Source organism: Temnothorax longispinosus, chromosome 10, assembly GCF_030848805.1.
Source record: "Temnothorax longispinosus isolate EJ_2023e chromosome 10, Tlon_JGU_v1, whole genome shotgun sequence".
In the NCBI taxonomy this organism is placed as follows: domain Eukaryota; kingdom Metazoa; phylum Arthropoda; class Insecta; order Hymenoptera; family Formicidae; genus Temnothorax; species Temnothorax longispinosus.
In genome coordinates this window covers 6,365,411-6,389,006 of record NC_092367.1, presented here as the reverse complement: position 1 = coordinate 6,389,006, position 23,596 = coordinate 6,365,411, and the positions used below count along the sequence as shown (strand labels likewise).

At 37.5% G+C, this 23,596-nt stretch overlaps 1 protein-coding gene across 1 annotated transcript in view; it reads left to right on the top strand.

The window, feature by feature from the left end:
* The window catches only part of Timeout (circadian regulator timeout), a 104,278-nt gene that overhangs the window by 77,897 nt on the left and 2,785 nt on the right, over positions 1-23,596 (top strand). Inside the window, exons 16-22 of the mRNA XM_071789875.1 lie at positions 16,046-16,120; positions 16,224-16,314; positions 16,653-16,851; positions 17,205-17,442; positions 17,750-17,850; positions 20,247-20,346; positions 21,581-21,715. Of these exons, the coding sequence (XP_071645976.1) occupies positions 16,046-16,120; positions 16,224-16,314; positions 16,653-16,851; positions 17,205-17,442; positions 17,750-17,850; positions 20,247-20,346; positions 21,581-21,715 (939 nt within the window). The remainder of the gene's footprint in view (positions 1-16,045; positions 16,121-16,223; positions 16,315-16,652; positions 16,852-17,204; positions 17,443-17,749; positions 17,851-20,246; positions 20,347-21,580; positions 21,716-23,596) is intronic.

The window sequence follows — 23,596 nt, the reverse complement described above, 5'->3', positions numbered from 1 at the left end:
ATTGCGAATCAAATCGCGTTCACTTTGTTGCGTAATCTTTCTGAAAATTGATACGAGAAAATGATCGAATAGCAGAGATAAAGGTGACTTTAATTTTAACATAAAAAAATAGATCCTTAAAATTTTATATAACCATTTTTCTTACTCTTTTGATCAAACTCTTCTATCAAATAATTTTTGAACCAATTTAAAATTCTATTTTTTTGTGATATCTAATGAGAATTTCTCGGAATCAGTATATAATTTGTTATTTTAGTTTTCGTAAATCTGCATTACTAATTCGTGCAATCTAGAAGCAAAAATGAGTTGTACTGAGATTCACAATTTTGTGGCAAAATCACTTTCCCGTTAACGCGCTAATGCATTAACTACATCGATAATATTCAACGATATTAATAAAGAGGGCACATTAGCTATTAACATTCGATTGACGTTTCAAAATAAATGATTATTGCATCGAATTTATTAATTACGATAATGCTATCGGTCCCTCTGTGCGCTCGCGCTTGCTCGCGTTTAAATTTTCAGTTGTTCCTCACACACGTGTCCTCGCTACAAATTGTCATTGCAGCATCAGGAAGCAGCTCACATACACGGGAGCTGGTGCGGGTACGGGGTACGGGTTTGTATGGTAACTGGTTGCGAGCAACTGAAGAGAGAGAGAGAGAGAGAGAAGGAGGAAGAGTATGGGACAGAATGGTTCATCGTGGTCTGTGGAATAAATGGTCCGATTCACCAGCCGCCATTCTGTTTCGCTTGCACGATAAAGCATTTAAATGAATTAAACCGAGGCGATCTCGCGGAGTCGATGTTGTTTGGTTGGCGACTTGATTTTATAAAATTCGACGTCTCTCGTACTGCTTTCGGCTCGTAAATTAATATTAACTCATTAGCTTTTTGGTGGTAATGCGTATTATCGGTATTATTATTTATTTGTTGGCATATTGAAAATCAGGAAGTTTAATAAATAATTTTGAGTAAATTAAGTTCAAATTTGACAAATCTGCAGATATGAACGTATCAGATATTACGATTCTACTAACCGGTATATATATTTTTCTAAGTATAGATGGTATGCATTGCTTGTGATTGAAAAAATATTTATATGTATTTATTAATGTATAAAAACCCAAAATTTGATTTTTTACTTCTAATAATGATTTTTCCTATTACGTTATCATATAGTCGAAATACTTTTTCAAACATTTTGAATGGAATTAAACGGAGTTATATTAATAAAGTTTATCTTTGATATTTCGAAGATTATATTGGCTGATTAAAATCGATTAAAGTTAAAAATACACATTTCAACGTTTTCCGCAGATTTCTTTCTATCTGTATTCAAAGTTTCTTTACCTTTCAATCTTTTCTATTTACTCCACATCTAATTTACGAAGATACGTAAAAAACATTTTATTTTTGTCTTCCTGTCCACGTTGCGTGGTAACGCAGTTCACCATTATGTCTGTAGAAAGGGCAAGATCAGAGAATCGAGTTATAAAATAGAATTCTCGAGGTCCTGGCAGTGTCAAAAAGCAGTTTAGAGGCATTGAATACTGATAAGGGATGGAGAGCGAGGTCCTCCTGGGATTAGCCGGATGGGTTTGACTGCCGTTCTCGTTCGAGAGGAAAGGAGGAGAAACAGACGAACGGGGAACAGCAAAGTTGGAGGAACGTAGAGTGAGGAGTGAAATGTGATGGCTTGAGTGTGAACTAGAGAATGAGAGAGAAAGTAAAGCGGAGAGAGAGAGAGAGAGAGAGAGAGAGAGAGAGAAGTAGCAGTGGAACACGGGAACGTTAGATTGAGCCACGAGTAGCCCGACAATCATACTATCATAGAGGCAATGATGTCCCGCATACTGAGCAGAATCCTTGTACCACTCCACGCATATTAATCGCACACACTCGCACGCACAGGCATGAACATGGATGAGAACGGCTGCGACGGAACATGTACATGCTAGGATCTCCCTCGACTTCGCACTGGACACTTTGCATCACAATATCTCGTGCATGCAAAGGTTGCCATGTAATCCTCAACGTAAATAGCTTCTCGTTGTTGGGTCACCGATTACCTGATTTCCTTGGCCACTGGTTTGAATATTATTTCGCAACGTTATCAACGTATAAAGATACAAAAAAATTATATAGCAAACTTTTAGTCTCTGAGAAATTATCAGACGTTCAGTCTATTTCAAATAGGATTTTTTAATTAACAATGGTTTGGGATAATGCTTCTTTGCTTTGAAATGGAATTTTAAAAAAAATTGTGCGAGTAATGTTGCTTTAGTAACACCAGTAAAATGTGTTTGGTTATTTATAATTATTCGGTTAAAAAGCAATTACTACATACATTTATGAGCGATTTTAATTAGCTAAATAGTAAATAGATTTATTGCGAGGTAATGATAAATTGCATTTAGTTATTCACATCATTTCTCTGCAAATGTATGGTAATAATTAAATTATTTACTCAAATTATATGCTAATAAGAATGTGTATCATTTCATGATTTAAAAAATTAATTTTATAATGGTCTATATCAAATTAATTGGACAAAATTTTTGGACAAAATTAGAGAAAGAAAACTAATAATTACAAAATAGAAAAAAATGTACAAAAAATACTTACGAGAAACTTATTTTTAAAAAAATATTTAATTTGATCGAAATTAGACGCCAACCTTTTTAGTGGAATCGAGCTGCAAAACGGAAATTGCTATCAAAATATTAATTATTAATGAAAATAGCGTTAGCCAACGTTTCGAGCTAACGTAACATGTATTTTCAAAAAGAAAACAAGAATGCTGCGCTACGTCGCGAAAACCATGAAGCGATAGAAAACATGAACCGCGATAAATAAAGCAGAGTTAGCATACATGATCGTGCCGTACTCTATGCAGAGTTTTCGTTTACATCAACGAATGGTCAATTCGCTCATGCTGCTTAAACGTGAATGTATTCACTGGGAAAAAAAGGAAAACTGATTAAGCGCAGCTGTATAAACCTGCGACGGATTAAATTCAACGTCCAGCAATGATAGTCGTAATCCGATTTAACGAGAATTAGTTTTAAAAAAACGGACCGCGCGTGTTGCGTAAAAAAAAAACGTAATATGGCGGCATTTTGCCAATAAATAAAATGTTGCACAATCGAAAAAAAATTCCGTCGGTTCTGGTAATCAAAGTCGCGAGACGATATCGCAAATAAAGTGTGTTTTAAAACGACCGGCCGTGTACGCTTTACCGCCAGTGATTACGAACGTCGAAGCAACTGGCTCAAAATGGCGATATCGCGCGTTGGGGAGTTAAATTGCTGCATATGGGATGGTTTCGAAATAAAATTCGGCCCGGGTAGCGAGACCGGTTTAACTTTATCATGAAATGCATCTCGATGCTTCGTTATTGTAAACCTCCAGCGGCATCGAATTGGAAATGATCTATAATCAAGATGCTGTCGAACGCGCGCAAATATATACACTCTTTTATTTTAATTACGTTTCAGTTTGGATCATAAAATAATGACGGACGTAATGAATTATTTAACAGCAAATAAATATATTTTGTACATTTAATGTCAAGGATTAAAATGTACACACGGCATACTTTATGATTCAAAATTCATTAAAACTTGAAACCTCTCTGTAAAAGAAACTTTCGTCGTCCTTCTTTAATGATCTTGTTTCCTACTATTTCTACTCTTTGCAGATTGAGCATGAGTTATTGTTCTTTCTGCAAATACTGAGAACTTTGAAGCTGTATAGAAGTCTTATTTTACTCCAACTTAAAATCTTCCTGTGTGAATTAATGCGAGTTTGTCCTAATGACACAGTTTCGACTCAGACAGAACTCATTTTCAGTTTAAAAAGAAAAGTATAAAACGACTGAATCAATAATGTCTAATTGCAAAATGCGTTTTGCTTTGAAATGAGCTTACAATCTTATTGATATAGTAACTTAATTTATCAAACTTTTTATAAGATACTATAAACCTGTTTAAACACGGCGAATAATTAGGTCGAAATTGACGATATGCCATTCTAGACAAAAATCCATCAGCGTGATATTGGCAATTACATTGAGGACAGCGCGGCACGATACTGTCTGGTTATCGCGAAATGTGATTTATGATACCATTATACTAAAACGGATCGGTTCACCAAGATCCGCGCGATGTTATCATAAAATAGCAATAAAAATTTATTGGCACGTTTTCGCACCGCGGCGAATTGGGCTGGAATGCAAAGTAGAAAAATGCAGAATTATTTCGGCGTATATATACAACGTAAATTATAAATTGATTCGCTGTCACTTGCGCATGTTTACCGAGCTGAGAAGAACAGCGTTCTCATTATACAGGGAAATAAAAATCATTAAGCCTAGCGAGATATTTCCGCTTGCGTATTTGTTTTTTTTTTATAAATAACTAACATTTTTACGATTCACGTTTAAATGCAACCGCAAACCACGGAAAACAATGTAACCCAAAACTCCGGTGTTCATTAGCGGAAATCGATATTTTGTTACGGAGACATAACGTGCCGGTTGTTCGGTATTTCGCCGATCAGTCGCAACAATTAATAACGTTTCGTTTGCAACGTAACCCATGAAGGGCAGAGCTCGAACTGCCGCAGCTAAAAGTCATAGTCGACTGAATTCCGCGCGTACTTATCGTTTCATTAGTCATGCCGCGTATTCGCTAAAAGCGTCAATAATTAAATGTGTACACCGCGTGCGAAACATCGCGTGCGAAACGGTGCAACTGCGGGGCACGAACGTGGCATACGAAACAGCGGTGTTATATGCCGTCAACAGCTCGTTAACTCAGTAAAATGATAAATTATTTCATCGATCCATTACTGAATTACACTGTAATCATTTCGTGATACAAACATGATCTACAAAATCTCAGTTAATGTAATCTCTTAAGAGTTAACAACAGCCAAAAGTTCCGGAGAAAGTATTAACTTAACTTTGGATTTACCTATATATTAATCTAGTGACAATATTGTGTTTAATATATAAAAACCATCGTGATACTAGACGCAAGATCTGCAAACATTCTAAGCGGAGCCGGATGTTCATAAAAGTTGCATGAATGTAAGTCGCGAAGGTTTAGGAGCGATGGGAAGTCGTTGAAATCGCTTTTCGTAGGTATCCCCGCTTCGAGTTTTCTTTTACCGGTCGCGTTTTCTTTTACGGGATAACCGTGTCCTTAACGGCCTGTTAGGAACCTTTTATCCAAATCTTTCTCCACTCTGAAACGTCTCCTTGATCTACGACGGAGGCCTGAGCAGTCTTATCCATCACCCATTTACTGGCATGGTAAACCCCGTCCGACTTGGATTCACCGCGATGGGATCGACGTTATTTGTTCTTGTCTGAGAAACCCAACGAAAACCTACGTCGCTTACAATTCGGACTTTCCTCGCATCCTTCACTGTGCCCGCTCTACCGTGATGTATAACAATTTCTTTTGTGGACCGATAACGTTCCCTCATTATTTACTTCGCATACTGATCAATTAAGAGAACGCATTAAGTGCGTTCTGTATTATCTGCTCGTATCGTTAATGACATAATTAATAATCGTAACTTTTTAACATTCTGAAATCGTTCGCTGTTATCTGTCCATGTAGAGCAAATAATTCAAACGACCGGCAGATAACGACTGTTATTAAAGCGGCGTAATTAACAATATCATGCGGTCCAATGTTACGAATGCGTCGGTTACCATAGAAACACCGTTATCGTTTAAAGTAATGACCAGAATAAAACGGGTATTGATATTGCATAAGCGATAATTATGCTTATGACTGTTTTGAATATGTTCGAGCGACATATACGATCCGTCAGTCGTTCGGCATAATAATATAGAATTTAAATGTCATTATCAAGATTTATTGGTACGAATATAACGAAAATTTGATAATTGGTACATTTTACAGGTACGAGTTTCATCTTTATACACGTGACGGCACTCCGGAACAGTGCTCGTAAAATTTATTTAACATTCGAGTGTATTACATTCCCGATTTAGCCAACAGAGTTTGCCAACCGTTGCATACTGTTAGGGTGAATTTGGCCGGTGTAAGTATATGGGATACTTGGAGATCTATGTCGTGTTGGTTAGTAGCTACTGGGAGCTAGGTACGGATAAGCAGGTAATCTCATCGTAGTACGTCTTGTATGCGAGTGTGTTCTTTGTCTACTACGGTATATCGTGCGGGACGCGATTCCCCTATAAAAGCTAGCCTTCTACCCTCTGCACGATATTACGTTGTTTTATATAAAAAAGAAGGATGATATTTACGATATCGTAAAGTCTTATTATTAAAGTCATTATGTTGAACATTATTATACACATCCCTTGAACCTCAGTCCCTGAAAATATATATATTAGGGGGATGCGTTAGGGTAGGTTTTTTCTCGAGATAGAATATGTGCCGATAGATATTATTACTGTTTGATTTTTACACAGAAAGCTTTCTTCTTAGTGCCAGGAGCGTCATTTTACTGCTATAGAAGGCTGTATAATTAAAATTAAGTTAAAAAATATATATTATCTATTTATGTATATATTATATATATAGCGTTAATTGAACAATAACTTTTTATTATATCAAAGTAGTAAAATAATTTTTTATGTTAAAAATTCTACTGAAAAATTTACGAAATGTGTCGTATGAAATTTCTCCATCGGGCCCTTTGTATATTATCTTAAGCGAAGCAATTTGTAGATTGAATCGCTCGTCGCGTGAAATAGTTGAAACGATAAAAGCACGTAATTTTTGGTGATGACGCAACCGTGTGTTGCCGGATAGCCGTCCGCGCCGGTTGGCATTCTGGCTAACAATCTGGGTGGATAGGGATTTCGCGCGCAGCGCAATGAAAATTTTCCATTTATGCGGACGCAGATAAAGCAGGTCCGAAGATAATAAGCAGACGAACGAGCACGAGCGCGGTGTCGCTGAGCGCATTGTTAGTTAAGCCAAGAGATAGCCGTGATTTAGAACGTTGAACGTAGGACGCGTCGGGATAGCGAGAAAGGGATGGAGAAAGATCGCGGGGAAAGAGGGAGGAAGACGGAGAGAGTGAGCGTCGGGCCGAGAGGGTGGCACTGCTGGAACAATGCTGAGGTATGTATATCCATGAGCAGACAACCGGGCAACCAACCAGCGACCGGGCAACCTACAGCTAGCAATAGCAATGGGCCGTAGGGATAGCTCGTAATTGCCGGACGGTTCTCAAGTGGCAACGACGCTGGTCAATTTCACCCCTTGCCGGTACCTCGGAACCGCGACACCACAGAGACCCCTTTTACGTTCGGCATACAGTATCAGGATTTGGCCGGGATTATGCCGGACACGAGGAACGCCGCCGTAACTCGATAGTCTCTCGAAGCGATCGAGGTTACGCGGCAACTACTTGCTCATTCTACGTTCCGGTGGTTTGGAGAAGAAAACTGCTTTTCCTACCCTTAGTTGACTAGTCGGACTTTTGTTTTATTTCGTCACGTTTACGTGAAGCTGTCGCTAAATCCTGAAAAATTAAAGGAGATATATTGCAAAACAATTATTTGTGAAATCATTATACTCTAAAAGTAAATATATCACATGTCACATTTAACGACATAAAAGTTCGATTTCAATCTCTTGGTTAATAAGAAACTCAAAATAGGACAAAATAGTGTAAGAGTTGTGATTAATAAATAATTCACGTTTAAATCACCAAAAAGGAAAGAATCGTACAATGCCCTGAGTTTATGATTTACTTTAGGGATACATCGACCCACACAGACGCGAAAAAAAAAATAGTCCTTGCCAAACTACCGCTCTTTATTATAGCATTTGAATTTGGCCTGGAGTTCATTTCCGCGTGCTCATGGCTATTTCACGTTACTAAAATGATATTATCGGACCCCCTCTCTGGATGGATTCCAAGACTAGCTCGGACGAGTGTCGCCCAACGAAATTACCTCCGTCAACATGAAATGCCGTCGCGGAAGGGTAATCAATTCTTACTTCCATTCTTTCCCCTCTTGTGTACAAGCGAATGCGCCGAACTCGATATCGATTTATCACAGACTTTGCATATCCATTTTTTGCTCGCGATAGAAATGCATACGCTGCAAGAAGTTGGGCGGCAACGTTTTTCCATAACTCTTTATACATAATTCTTTTGCAATTTTTTTGTACCGTTCTTAATTGTTGTATATCAGTTGCTGTATGTCGCTTGTCATATGTTAAAGAGAAATGTTTTCTCTCTATGCGTGCCATAACGTACACCGTAACGCCCAAAAGACCGGGAGGTATTGTTGCAGTGTAATGATTTTGATGAGAATATATGAGAGATGAGAAACATAAAGAAAGAATTAAATAACCGTCGACGTTTTTGTAACAAAAGAGTAACGCGTTTTTACCATTTCTAACAATACAACGCGTCGGCAGACATTCGGATTTCCGCAAAGTTTTTAATTAACGCGAAATTGCACGTTTCATTTGCGATCTCTGTTTTTCAACTCGTAATAGGCTATGAAAGAAATATGCTCGAATTGACAGAGAAATAAGTTATATTTTTTTACGTGGAATTTTTGCCATATTTCCCGGAGCTCTTGTATTCGAAACAATACGTTTTATTAATTACTAGCAATCGACAAGCAAGAGCGACAAAACAAGTCGAAAAATATAAAATTTCGTGAAAGCAAACATTCGGGATGATCGTGCATCCTGTTTGTGTCACTTTTTGTAGGTCAAATATATGTCAAGTCTTACAAATAACTGAATAAATAACGTGCGCAATCTCAGTTTCTTTGCTTCTATCACTTTTAAAGCGAGGAATGCAATATACATGATGTCATCGCGAAATGTGCTTGTAATGTAACGTAATATGAACAGACGGGTATATATAGACACATATATAGTATATATAAGCACTTCATTGACGCGTGAGAACTCTCGTGAATCTCTTCTTAATAGAGAAAAATGACGCATTACGAAAAGTTAATCTGCTGCTGCGCAACGACCACAAACCGCTGTTAATATAGCAGTAAACACACCGAAAGTCGTAAAGAGGCTTTCAGGAAATTCCTACGGCGTACGGCACGACACGCCACGGTCATTATCGAGATGCTAGAGGTGCGGCACTACTCGCCCTCGCCATCGAGTATTTCCCCGAGTCGAGTACTTCTCTCTCGCGAGCGTATTTTCCATTTAGTTTAGTTCACGTCTGCGTCAGGCCGCTTAACTATCTCAATTAATAGCTGAAAATTGTCGTGCAAATTGTGAATACGTGTCGTAATATGGGTCATTCTAATTTCAACGTGTTCTGTGTATAGAAAATGGTAAAATGTCCGTAATCTCTTCAACTGCTAACTTTTGGCTTGTCACTGGGGATTTAGGAGAGAAAAGCTAGTATTTTTAACTTCGCGTAAATGTAGATACGGGTGTAGACGTAGACATATGGAGAAGAAGATACAGATGGAAATTTTCCAAATTTCGATGTCAAAAACTTTTTCGCAAAATTATTTTAAGCGTCTCTCTCAAGAGTTTTATCAAAAGATATTATAATTCAAATAGATCTAAAAAAAGAAGATATCGCCAAGTTTTTAAATTGATATCAGGAAATTATTCCATATATAAAAATAAGATAATCGCGCGGAAGGTAAATGTTTTTGTCATATTTTTATATATTATTTCAGAGATTGTATCAGGATAAAATACTCTCGGAACACTTCATCCGTTTTTCGATGATTTTATCTTGATACTTTTATACATATAAAATAATCAAATATACTCAATCACGAGAAGAATTGATGGTTTGGAATTCTGAATCGAAAATAATTTCGTTTAAAAACAAATGAGGAAATACTTAGTCCCTCTGCTCTCTCAGAGGATTTCGCAATGGAATCCCATTTGTCTCGTAAAAGGCTCCAACTATAAAAGAACTTTGCCGCTATTCCAAGCATGGCCCTAATTCTTAAGCTACAGTTTGTAATTCTATGTTGATTATCTCATATTTATATGAATATACTAAAGTAGAAATAATAATATTAGTAACAGTATTTATTGGAGAAGAAGAAATATCATAATTACACTGCATTAATATACGTCGACTCGAAACGAGAGAAATGTTTGACAAATTTATACAATTCATAAAAACCGTGGTGTGTTAGACTTAAAAAAAAAGTTATGACTTTGAACGCAGAGAAAATATACGGACGAGCGACAACATTGACATATCAGTTTGGCGTGCCGTCTGAAGCGAAGTTTTAATTTGAGATAAAAGCGAAAGGGAGCTTCGCAGCGGCGCGTGATTACTTAGCGGCTATGTGTAGTAGCAGAAACGTCCTCGTTAAAATCACTTGCCGTAATCCCGGCTGCTCTTACTAACGCTTTTCATGTAAAAACATTTGGCGATAAAACGCACCTGAAACAACAGAAATGAAAGTCACGATTCGAAATTCGGAGCAAATGCTGTGTGGGGAAAATCGACTCCAGATTGGTCAATGAATACAATTGCAGAAGTTCAGCGATCTATTTTAGCATTGCCGTCCGCATAACTACTCGTACTCGAATTCCATTTACCTAACGTAATGAACGTATTTAGTATTAACGATAAACGCAAATGGAATAGTCAGATTACAGATAGCATCAACTTGCAATTTTAAAGCGTAAAAACTCTATTATCAACCAAGGTAAATATTCCGTGAAAAATATTAATACTTGAAAACTGATTTTAAAGTTTTTATTTTTTCTTGAAAATAGATTCATTGTTGATCAATTTTAATGAACGATCATAATAATTTGGAATAAAAGAGCTCTCGAGAAACCGTTTTTATTTACGTTTGTGTTTAATTTTCTAAAAAATGTTAGCATCTTTCATGTCGTTAGCATCCTGTATAGCCCCTTTGAGACTGTTATGTAAAATGATCTTTAAACTGGGTGCTTATCTAAACAGTTAAGTCGAATTAATAATAGATAACTATACGCACCGTCAAAGTACTAATATATTACTGATGTATATACGTTTCGGAGATACTAGAGTAGTACATATGGGGCTTTAGCAACGGTCAATCCGGTGGAAGGTAGCCAGACGGATCAATATCACATTACTATAAATAATTAATAGGCGGCTCTGTTTCTATGCGTGCCGCGTGCCTTCTGGCTATCTCAATTTTCTGCCGAGTTTACGATAGAATGAAAGCTTAAACGAGTGAGCGTAATGTAATGTTTCACACGGAAAATTTTATTCCCTTACGAACCCAACCTTTTTTTTCTATATTCATGCGTTTACCATAATGCATGCATAGGTAAGCACTTCTCGCTTGCCCGTAATGCGCGCTTTCCTTGACAAAGTATTTTTATCTGAATATCATGTCACGTGTGCAAGGTATTACAAAGATGCTTTCAATTACATCTAAAATTACATAGATTCAAAAATCTATAATTTCTAAAACGTCTCTTTATCATCGATTATATTACCAATAATTAATTAGTGATGATTGAAAATTGACATTAATGAGATATGTCATTGCGCATTATAACAAATGATGAGATATTACGGATTATGAAACTGGCAGGTCGTTTTCGTACACGTGCGCGTTCCCCTTCTTTCCCTTTCCTCCTTTAATACTTCTCGTTACGAGACGAATGAGTCTCTCGAAATGCGGAAGAGATATGTCGTCCAAAGCTTGTATATTTGCGATCTCGTTCGCTATTCCTTCGGTCCAGGAATTGCTCGGCGTACGTCATGTACGCTTCCGGGAGTGCGGCAACGAACCCTAGGGGCACAATAAAACTGCATCTAAACAACGTCAGCGCGGACGGTGCAGGGGGAGATGCGGAGCGAGGGCGGAAGAAAGGAAAAGGGCGAAAGGCATGGAAGAGAGGAGAGATCCGAGCTGCATCGTTACGGAAAAAGGCTAGGTCAGAATGGGTAGCGGCGAGGAGATTGAGGCGAGGGACTTCGCTGGGGAGGACGTGATCGCGTTAACAACAACCGACGGAGAAAGGTGGGCGTTTCGAGCGATCCAGTTTGAATAAGTAGTTACCGGCCTAATAATAGCGCCGGACTGTGACGATCGTTGAATACCGAAATTTCGACTGGGCGCGTCGAGCTACGAGCAGATTGGTTGAAGAAGGGACGGAAGGAATTGCCGGGAATGCCGGGGTGGGTTGCTTGCCGGGTCCACGCAGGTTGCGGACTTAGTTTAGGTCTACAACGTCAAACCGCTATAAACACCTCGATCGACCCCACTGACTCCTTGTTACTATCTCATATGCGGTCGTTGGACACAAAGCCGTTTTTTTCCTCCCTTTGACCGGTCATCGCCCTCGTCAATTGTCAGTTTTTTCCCCTGTCCGGCACGTATAGAGAAATAACTTTCGAAATGTATACCGCAAGTGACCCCATTTCTAGTATAAAAACTACCAGATAGATCTCTCTTGCAACTGAATTTCATTTGCGAGAAACGATATTTTATTTGAGAAATCGTATTGCATATAATTGTATTGCAATTTTCTGTTTAACTAGCTTAATCAAAATTTATCGATAATGAATTTTGTCCTTCAACGAAATATTCTATTCACGATGCCTTTGGTTGTTGCGTGTATGCAAAAGTTGTATTTTAAGAGAAATGTATATATCTGAAGATTTTATCTTACAGAATACTAGAAGAAGAAATTACTATTCCGTTCATGTTTATTGAATGAAGTATTAGTAATGTAACTTGAAATGCATTTCTTCTCTCAAAACGTGGTTTTTCTCTTGCATACTCTTTTTCCAGCCATCCAGTCTAGAATTTTTTTCCGCTTCATCGATCTAAGCAAAGCGAAACAAGGAAAACGCAATGCAGGATAAGACGGAGGAAATGTCAGCATCTTTTCTTTTTTCGTCTCTCGAAATTACAGAAAGATGAACGTCGTCCGTGGACGTTTCCTCGTTTCAAAAATATCAGTGGATTTCCGTGCGACGGAGGAACGAGACGTAGGTTATCAAGATTACAATTTCCGCAATTTTCACAACGTCGTAAATCCCAGGGATGTGAAATCTCCTCGCAATAATGAATTCGTCGTGAACGTTGTAAAACACCGGAATAGCTCTTCTTCGATTTTGAGAAGTAAAGTAACTCCACCGTGGTTAATTCATCCAGTGGGTTACGAGTCTTATCAAACTGCAAGTAAGCAGTGGTTTACGAGACTGCTTTGCGCTGCTTTTAAATTTGAAACTTCCTGCTACCGAGAAAGTCGGTTTATATGCCCATCGTTGAAAACTTTATCTTTTAATTTTCCATTTTCTAGTCTACTGTTAACTTTTCATTTTTTATGAAAAAAAAAATTATGCATTACGGTAAATGTGGATGTCCGTGAGTAAAATACCACTTTGTATTTACGGTTGAAAATTATGCAGAAGCAACGAAAATTACAAGAGAGAATAATAATTGTAATATGAAATATTATAAAATGGATAAACTTTTCTCTCAATGAGATTCGATTTTTGGTCGTTTTAGGCGATTATTGAAGTGCTTGTAGGTATCGGCAGTCCGCGACCTCGGCAAAAATCGTTCACGATTACAGATTTCCATATCATCGGCAAACTCACTTTATTAAAAATGCGTATACACGATATAATATTATTAAACTCTGAGAAAGATCTTGTCTATTTCTATAGTATTCAATATTCGACCGTTTTGCGTGCTCGGCGAAAATCGCTGGGTTGAGACCTTAATTCCATCGGAGACTGCCTTTTTTAAATGCAATACGTAATACAAATAAAAAAAATTCTTCAACACCGCGACGGTACTCCCGTGGACGACGGTTATTATCTCTTCACAAATTACATCGAGGTAGCGTACCACCAGGGCTTTTGGTCTCAGCCGTGATAAACCCATCCACTCCTATCCTCCGCCATCCTTCCCTTCCCCTTTGTCTTCCCCCAGCCCCTGTCTCTATTATTTTCAACCACCCAACTTCTGATATACCACCTGCAACCTTTACCTAGCTACTCTATGTACGTTAGACAACACTTATTACCCAGGTAATACAATCGCATAATGCGCCCCTCGTCTTCGCCCCCACGATAATGCCTAATTTAATGACAAGGAAGAGCGTCGCAATCTCGAGTCTAACGAGGGATTACTGTCCGGATGTTACGCGCCGTCGATCAAATTAATTTACAATTATGATTATATATAGCGATATCGCTTGTCCGAGCGTGTTTTCGTTTTGAAGTACGAATCTGTGTATTGGACTATTTCAACAAATCGGACGAACTCGCGTCGAAATTCGAGTCAAACAACTTACTACTTCACACTTGCTGCAATACTTTAGACTTTCGTCAAGTTGAAATGGGAAATATAACGCATTATTTCGAGTTATATATATTCGTCACATATATTCGAGTTACTTATATTCGTAAAAAGACTTGACTCAACTGAGGTATTTTTCTGAAATTTTGTTTAAATTGTAGTTTTTATCCGCTCGCTTATTTCATCGTGTTTGTTATTTCAGTAATACGAATATCAACCTCGTAATGTATGGTACTTATTCACTTCAACATGATGAAAATGTTCGACGTAAAAAGTTGATGACAGAGTGACTAACGAGGAAAGTTCGGCAACCTGTAAATTCGAAAATAAGAGAACAAATGTGTACAAATGTAGAATAGTTCGCCACTACTGTGCAACTATTTTTCGTTGCGGATAAAAAACAGATTCAGAGCATGAAAAAAAATCGACTTTAAATTGGTCGGAGAGTACAGCTGCAAAATTTAACGACGTTGTATTTGAAAACCGCAAACGCAATATTTTTCTCGGCTTCCGCGTGATCGCGAACGATGAGTGGTTAATTAATTCACGAAGTATGCAAGTTGCATGCATGAAGAGTGTTGAAACGTGAATATTAACCGCTTAACGAGCTCGTGCGACCGTACCACGTGTTGCCGATCTTCTTTGCATATATGCGTGTATAGGAACGCACGTACATACACACGCACGTATTCATGTGCACCCTTATACACGCCGTACGTGGGAAGGTATCGCGGAGAAATTGCGGAGGACGATCGATAGTTGAACGCAACGAGCTGCTTCAAGCTCTTCTCGCCGTTTGATCGTGCTTGAAAATCGGTAACTCTCACGCTCAACGTGCAATTCTTCGACTATATTTGGCGATTCTGCCAATCTAATATAATCACGGAAGAAGTTATCTCTCCCTTCTTACCAAATTACGTTAAAGATAAAAGTTGAGATTACTTTCTTCTTTTTATAAAGCGATACTTAAAGCGCGAGCGATGCATATTCTGAAACTAGTTTTAAAAGTATGCATCGCCGTATAAGCATTATTACTTTACCCAGGGTCTATGAAATTTTTAAGACCTGCGGAAAAAGGAAAGAAAAAAAATTTGTTTATAAGAATAAACATAAAAATAAGATATAAATCTCTCTTGACATCTAGTCACGAGAATCCTCATTTCCGTCGTTCTATGTAGTTATTCAGAAACGAAAAATTTGTCTAAGAATGAAAGAAAAGTTTCTTAAGGAATCTATCAAAGAACTGGGATTGTACTAGATACTACGCCAGGAGAGCAAAAGTTTTCTTTAACACTTTTAATACATCAACGGGGATGAAGCATTTAAAAATCCGAGATAAAAACACGGCAGGTCGGACGAGCGCTTTATTTTATCTCGAATTACTGTTTCGAGTTGAGCAGACCGCGGAGAAGAGACAATTAAAACTTTAAGCTGAAATAGCACCACCGTCACCGTCACTTGGACAAACTGAATTCTTCGGGGCGGTAGAAAGCTTTCTTTTAGGCAACAACTCGCTCAGGGGAAACTTCTCGGCGATGACTTAAAATGTTTCAGCGATGTATTTTTAAAGGATATTTATATGTTCCGATCTACATATCGAAATTATTATTATCTTCAGAATTTTTATAATATAATAACGATAAAGATCACCAACCCTGAAAGAAATAATAGACTATTGATAATTCAATTAATAAAAGAATTTGATATTTTTCCTAACAACAGTATATGTCTTATTTTTAGTGATTGAAGATCAAATCGTCGTTCAGGAAACAAACGCGGATAAAGAGACTGAAAATTCTGCAAACCGCGAAGAAGGTAAATGAATAAATATCGACTTTTTTAATAAGATATTAACATTCAGCCTACATATTTCTATTATATAGATATATAATACGTATAAATAATCTTTTTAATGTAGATGAAGAAGAAGAGGATGAAGATGATGAAGAAGAAGAGGGAGGAACTATTTTCCAAGAAACTGACTTTAAATTGGATGAATTTCTTCAAAGGTGCGATAATGCTGTACTCTGCTAATAGTAGAGTATCCTAGATCTGTCGAGTCTTTTACTTATAAATTGTTTAATCAATTTTTTTTATATTTTCGACAATCTGCTCTTGAACATTAATTATTTTGGTTAGAATTTCAAAATTTGATAAAATTTAGTTTCTAGAGTTTTGTTCTTCATTTAAATTCAACAGAAGTAAGATTTTATTATCTGTTTGCACTTTTGAAACTCTTTTATCACGATCTGTTAAAAAGAAATTCTGATTCAGTGAATCAAGATATTCTATATATACGATAGAACATAAGATAGTATCTTTGTAAAAAGTAATATACTATTCGAAGGTTCGCCAACGTGAAAGTCGTCAAGGCTTTAGCACTACTAATGCAACAATTCGAAAACAACACAGTCGAAGTAAATCACTATATAACAAAAATGTTACATCGGATTGCTTGGGATTACAAAATGCCGGGTATGATATTTCAAGCGTCCATATTTCGGACTTTTCAAAGAATCCTCGAGTCGAAGGATCCTGCACATAAGGTAATAAAACACAGGGAATAAATTAAATTAAATTATATAGCTAACTGCAATAATTACACCTTATATTTTACAAGTTTGCAAAGTCGTTAACATGACACTTTTGATATTGTCCAGTTCAATATTTTCCTCCGATAGATTTTCTTTCCTTTACGATGATACATTTTATCGCTCTTCGCACATAATAAGAACATAGATAAGACTTTGCTGTTTCTTAGCTAGCGATAAAAATTCTTTTCTTTTCTTGTATCGCGCGATAAATTTTGCCACCAAGCTTTTATTGCATCCTTGTATCGAGCTTAATGGTCCACAGAAGTGGACTCGTCGAGCACCAGAAAAATCGATTCCTGCTTTAGGAGCTCCAAAAGTTCGCGGTCTTCATAATCCGCCGTTTCATCGAAGTCGCCCAGAAGAACCGGAAGTCGTACATGGAGCTGCTCTTCTGGAAGACTACCCGCGACGCGACAGAAATCGTGGATGGCTACAATGCGGAAACGACTAACAAGAAAGTTTCACGAGCGACCTGGACGGAGGCGGAAGAGGATGAGCTGCGTACCCTCTTCATGGAGCATCAGACTAACAAATATCCTCAAGGTAAACTCTTTATATCGTCCATTTCTCACAGAGGAGTTTCGTGCACACATCGTTGAACTCGATAAATTAGAGCCTTTCACAAGAACGTGCTCAAAATATACAACTTTTTGCTCATTAATAAACAAAGATGCAAGGAATATGACTGATTTAGTTCAATCTACAATTTTTAAGATGTAACTGTTATCTGAATTGGTAAAAAGTATTTCCATTTACTGTTAAATATCCAAGAACAAGGAAAATACGAGCTAGATACAGAATTGAATCACTCATGTCATCTCATAACTGTAACGTTATTGTAAATTTATAGATTTAATTGATTGGATATTGGAGCATGTCATCAATGAAAATAGAACACGACGTACCATCATCAAGAAACTCAAGGAGATGTGTCTGATTGTCAATTCTAAGGTCAGTTTTACTTTTTTCTCGCAATTACAACGTAGTTCTTTAGGCGCTGAAAGGAACAAACAATCTCGAATCTTTTTCGATACTAATTTATTTATTTTAACGTAATATTTCTTTCGTGGGGAAACAGCCTTAAAAGATTTAGCAAACAAATTTCTGTACCTCTCCGCTAAAAAAGTAACGATTCATCCATGTGCCCCGCGGCAATCCCCGTTGTGCTTCGTCTGACAAGATCAATGATTTACGAGAATCTTGGAAACGACGGAGAGAGGGGCCGTTCGCCCGGCCTCGAAAATAAGTTTCTAGACTACCTCTGCTGGCGGGGTGAACATATGCAAAAAATGGAGCTAGGAATTGCTGCAGGAACTGTAAATTCTCCGGAGACAATGCCTCTCTACGGGGCGAGGCATTTCCACCCTCGCTCCTTCGTTTCTCTTTCTTCTACCGTTGCGTGAGGTTTCTGACGCGAGCTGCGTGTTCCTTCGGTGCCGGTAGTCTCTTTCCCCGAGCATGGAAAATATCTGTGTGTGCGACCCCCTCGTCAACTCCGGCGGCCTTAAAACAGGCGGTTCCTTGAGAAAAGCTATCGTTTTGTTTGCCTTCTGCCTTACGATATACGTATAAACATTTGCATCACCCTTCGAGCTACGAAAACGCGAAGGGAACGTGACCCGAGCGTTTTGTTGTGTTTGTTGAACTGTAAATGCGCTGTGTGATGAGCGGGTGTTCTATAACTTTCGTTTCAACAGCGCGAGAGCGATATGAAATACTTTATTTACTTCATAAAATAGTTCGGCACAAACTAACTACAATAGATTTATACACTCTCGGGAATGTTTGATGTTAATTAACCGTAGAACTAATGCTGCATTATTTTTTTCCCGAATCATTAACATTTCGTAAAGAAATGTTCCGAGAAGTATATTAATCTTGCTATGCTTGTAAGCGTTCCTTGCTCCCTTCGTTATAACTCTTTTCTTCTGAAAATACACGATGCAATACGGTGATAAAGCATGGGAATGCGTTAATCAAGCTTCTTATTGCGGCAGAGGAGTTACTAACTAGTTACCGGCTTATTTAAAACTTGAAATTAATTGAGTTTGTAGGGAAGCTTCTAACAAGGGAAAAAAGCGTAACGGGGTATAAGCGATGCAATACACAATACCGGATCTTATTCCGCTGCGCTTTTTGCAGGAACGCGATATAATAGATTCAGCAAAAAAATTTTTTCCTTTACAATAATTATTTTAAAACAAAACGCTGATCGACCATTTGCGATCAGCTGCGCTTTTTGCAGATAGAACGCGACATAAGAGATTCAGCAAAAAATTTTTTTCGTTTGAAAGACGTCAGCGTTTTTGAACGCTAGCAGGTCACAATAATTATTTTAAAACAAAACGCTGATCGACCGTTTGCGGTTTTTATTGAAGATAAAATGCTTTTCAATCGTTTACTGAAATTTTATCTTGTTTAAGCGAAACACATTTGACACGAGTTTTGTCGAAAAAAATCGAGCCTGAAGTATGATTAATTTTTCGATAATGTTTCACGACATTAACCAGCCGTGACCGAAGAGGGAAGAAAAAATATTCGTTTCCCCTCCGATCTTAATTCGCTATTAATCACAAGCGCGCAGTCGCCGGCGAAAAGAGGGTGGTTACGTCAGCGGAAACGTTTCCTCCGACGTATTATCGATTCCTTCGCGAGATCTTCCGGTGGAAAGGCTTAACCGCGGAAGCGTTTCATTTAAATAATTTCATGCGTGAGTACGTTTCGTCTCTTTGAGCGAAGAGAATACGGTCGGAGCAGAGACTACGGCCGAGTATTCATTTGACATTCATTTAGTCTCGGGAAGTCGCGCGATATTGCTCTGACGGCCATTTAGGTGCCTCGTTTCGCCAAGGGTGGAGTGTAATCGCTGGAAAACGAGCGACCCAGCTTCTTTTTAAATACGCCTACTGACTTAGAAGCTTCTCCACACACACAGAGAGAGATTATACACGGGACGCTTTGTCTCTATCAAACCTGAAAATTATGCGCACGCAAAGTGCTTTCCGAAGAGATTATAGGGGTTGAATAGCTGGGTGCTAATTTATTTATTTATAAAGATATCGATATTCATCGATATCTTTATCGAGCCTCAGTATTGTTCTAATTATTTATTTAACCATTTGATTATCGCCGAATCAATGTTAAATGCAAAATATAAGTTTACTATATTTTACTGTATTTTGTATAGTTCTCACGTAACTGATTATCTTACAAAAGTTGAGTAATGATCGTAATCATGTCTAATGTTATGGCAATTTAAAAAAGTGGATATAAAATATTTTTATCTTTTTTCATCGCAAACGACGTACGTGGTCTGACCCATTTTCTTAAATCTCGTAATTAATTAGAGCGTGCGAGCTGAGGTACAAAAGAGATTACCTAAGGAGTGGTCTGAGGAAGAAATCGCCCAGCTTACGGAACTTTGGACACAGTTGAAGGACGATGATGGTAATTTTTTAAATTTACTTTCTTCAAGCTAATTTCTAATTATGATATTTTCTAATTTCTTTTCTATTTCTTGAAAGTATAATTTTGATCGGACGATTAACTTTGGGATTTTTCATTTATTCATATTTCTGCCCTTTAGTTTTTAACGCCATTAAATTATTATCAAAATTAATTGCAATTATTAATCACGGATAATGGAACAAAGAAATAAAGTTTACAACTCGATGGCACAGTAATAATAAATTTCTGGCAGCATATTGTAGTAATTGCCATTTATCGTAATTTGTAATTTATCCGCGAATCATACGCGCCAAAAATGGCCTTAACCCAATTCCCGATATAAATTTTCGCGATAGAAATTTGCCATAAATTTCAGCGTTAATTCTAGCCGGTTATTCGCGTACCGAAACTGTTGAAATATTTCGCGAATGCGAAATTCGTGCGAGAATTCGTTAACACCGGAACGATTCCTAGGATTTAATTAAGCTCCGAACATCGGACACGCTTGGCTGCTTGTAGTAATAATTTCGAATCCGCTGGAATGAACGAAGAATAATATCCTTCCTGACAGAGACATTTTCAGAAAAGTCTTGTAAAACTTGTTTCATTTTCATACGAATTCGCCGCTCTCCATAACTTTTAATCTCCGAAGTCGCTTCCACGCCAAGCGTAATTCTCAGATGTCCACGAAATGTCAAGGGCATTTTTCTTCGCTTCCCCTTCAAAAATGTCCGCAAAGTGTTTTATCCCGCCGTGTTCTTAACCCTGCGGTTGTTAACCTTAGAAGTCCCAACGGCCAGACAAAAGTATCCGCAAAAATGTCACGTCTCGCAAGAGAGATAATTCTTTTTTAAATTAAATTTGTTCTATAACAAATCTTTCGAACACGAGTTTACGCTTAATATCGGGGAAATCGCGTTTATACGTATAAAGTATCTTATAATCTTCCGAGAAGTTAAATTATAAGTCCGTAAAGAGCGACGTCCAATTGACTTATAAATACATTTCGCCGACGTGAAATAAAGTCCGCCCCTTTAGATAAAGTCCGTCCGTGTCCCTCCGTAAGCTCTAATTGATTTAACTTTAAATCCCTTCAAAATCTCCGACAGTCGTCTCAATTTTCCCTCGCGCGCGATTCTCTCCCACGAAGAAGCCTCCCTATCGTTTCGCGTCGTATAGCTTCCTGACGATGTGCTATAAAAATCGAAACTATATACGCTATGTCCCCCGACAGATCCCGTGGATTTGATTTTCACCGGACTTAGAATAAAGCGGCCGAAGCCGAAGATCAAGGAGAAGCTTCTGGAATTAGGATTGGCGCAGGATCGCAAGGAGCTGCGCAAAAAGCGGTCCAGAAAAAGCAACCAGGGTGAGTATACCTATTCGTTCTTCCTCCCTCATCACGATCCGGTCTGGAGCATCCCTTGTTCCGGCCAATCCCATCCCATTCCATTCGCATCTGTCTTTCTTACTATCCTCCGATTCCGCGACTATTCCCATTCGATCAGTCTTCTAGTAACGCGATTGCCGGCGACTGCATAGAGCGACTCGCTTTCAACGGGGAAAGCGAAACGACGCGACGTGGAAATAGAGAGAGAGCGCGAAGGAGGAAGCGAGAAGGAGTAAAGATCAATTTGTACAGGATTCTTCTCGCTTTCCTATCCCCGATTTCTTACGAACCGGGGAAGGAAAAAAAAACCTTTCCTCGATATTACCAGTGGAGAGACAAGTCCGCTCGTATGTTTGCAAGATCGTTTCTGCTTTCTTTCTTTATTTCTCGCGAGTAAAGCGAGGGCGAGTCCGCGAGAATTTTTATGTGTATTTTATCTGTGCGAGTTGTTCTTGTCTTCAATTCCAATATCACGAAGATATGAAGAAATGTTAAACTGCGCTTAAAAAGTTCAATATTTTAATAAAATCTTGATTTTAGCACAAAATGTTTCAACTGCGAATAAGAAATGTTAATTTATAAATACAGGTATCCATTAGTATCTAATTACGCCAAAGGCATTATGCAATTTCTAAAATCATGATAAACATTAAAACATTATTATGTATTTTTATTAAATTATTAAAGTATTTAAATTCCTATTTGTTCAACAGGTTATCCAACAATTTACGCGATAGAAATTAATATAGAATCGGAATGCGCTGCTAACCGAGTACTATTGTAGTGATTTAAACTTATTGAACTGCTAAACATTTATATCATGTGGTATTCCGCAGCTACGTAACAGATAATATAATCAATTTTCGAAACGTCCGCATAGATTTATTTGCAGTTGAAACAATAATAAACACCACTTTTACGTTTCCAATATATCAGAATTAATAAATAATCTTGAATTTCTTTTTACCGAGTTCAGAACATATTTTCTCTCTCATAAAACAGAAAATAGTTGCGATAAATTATAAGATATAAAATTGCAAGTGATAAATCATGGCAAACGATACGTTACACATTATTCAATTTTTATAAAAAAAATACGGTTAGATATAAAGATCGAACATATTTCTACATCTCTTTTTTTTTATACGTAATATGTTATCAACTCTTTGAGCAAATTTGCGTTTTGATCTAATTTTTTCAAATACTCGAAATAATATTTACGCTCTCCTTTTATTTTTGTTGTTCATATTTGATGCCTATAACGATATCATCACGGAATATCAATCTTGTTATTTAATATCGGCTGCGAATTCCAGCCGCACTTTCGCCGCTCTTGGACCAATATCACTCGCCTTAGCTTCCTATTATGGTGCCGGAAGGAATTTCATATTTATCATGGATATTGTTTTCCTCTCTCATGCCCCTTATTTGTATTCAATGCATTGAGATAGCTCATATCATAGATATACAGCTGCGAGATGAAGCATTGCCGAGAAGTTTTGGTTCACCTTATGTGTCTCTTTGAAATAACATTTTCCCTCAATGTCGTGTTTTGATGCAATCTCGCTATCCCATATGGGACTATTCTGTATACAATGCAATTGTTTTTTCGTAATAGATAGATGATAGAATATACACAATTAATATTCTGAAAGTGTTCACAGATTTATGTCAAATATAATAATGTATTCTCTCTGAGAAGAAAAATGCCAAGCAAGACATCTTATCTGCATAATGAGAATGCTGTAACATAAATTATTCACACTACGACATAAAAATATATATTTCTTTTTTAATCGATTAAAATTCTTACGGACAAATGTTAAAATTGACATTTTTTCCATAAAGAGAAAATTGTAT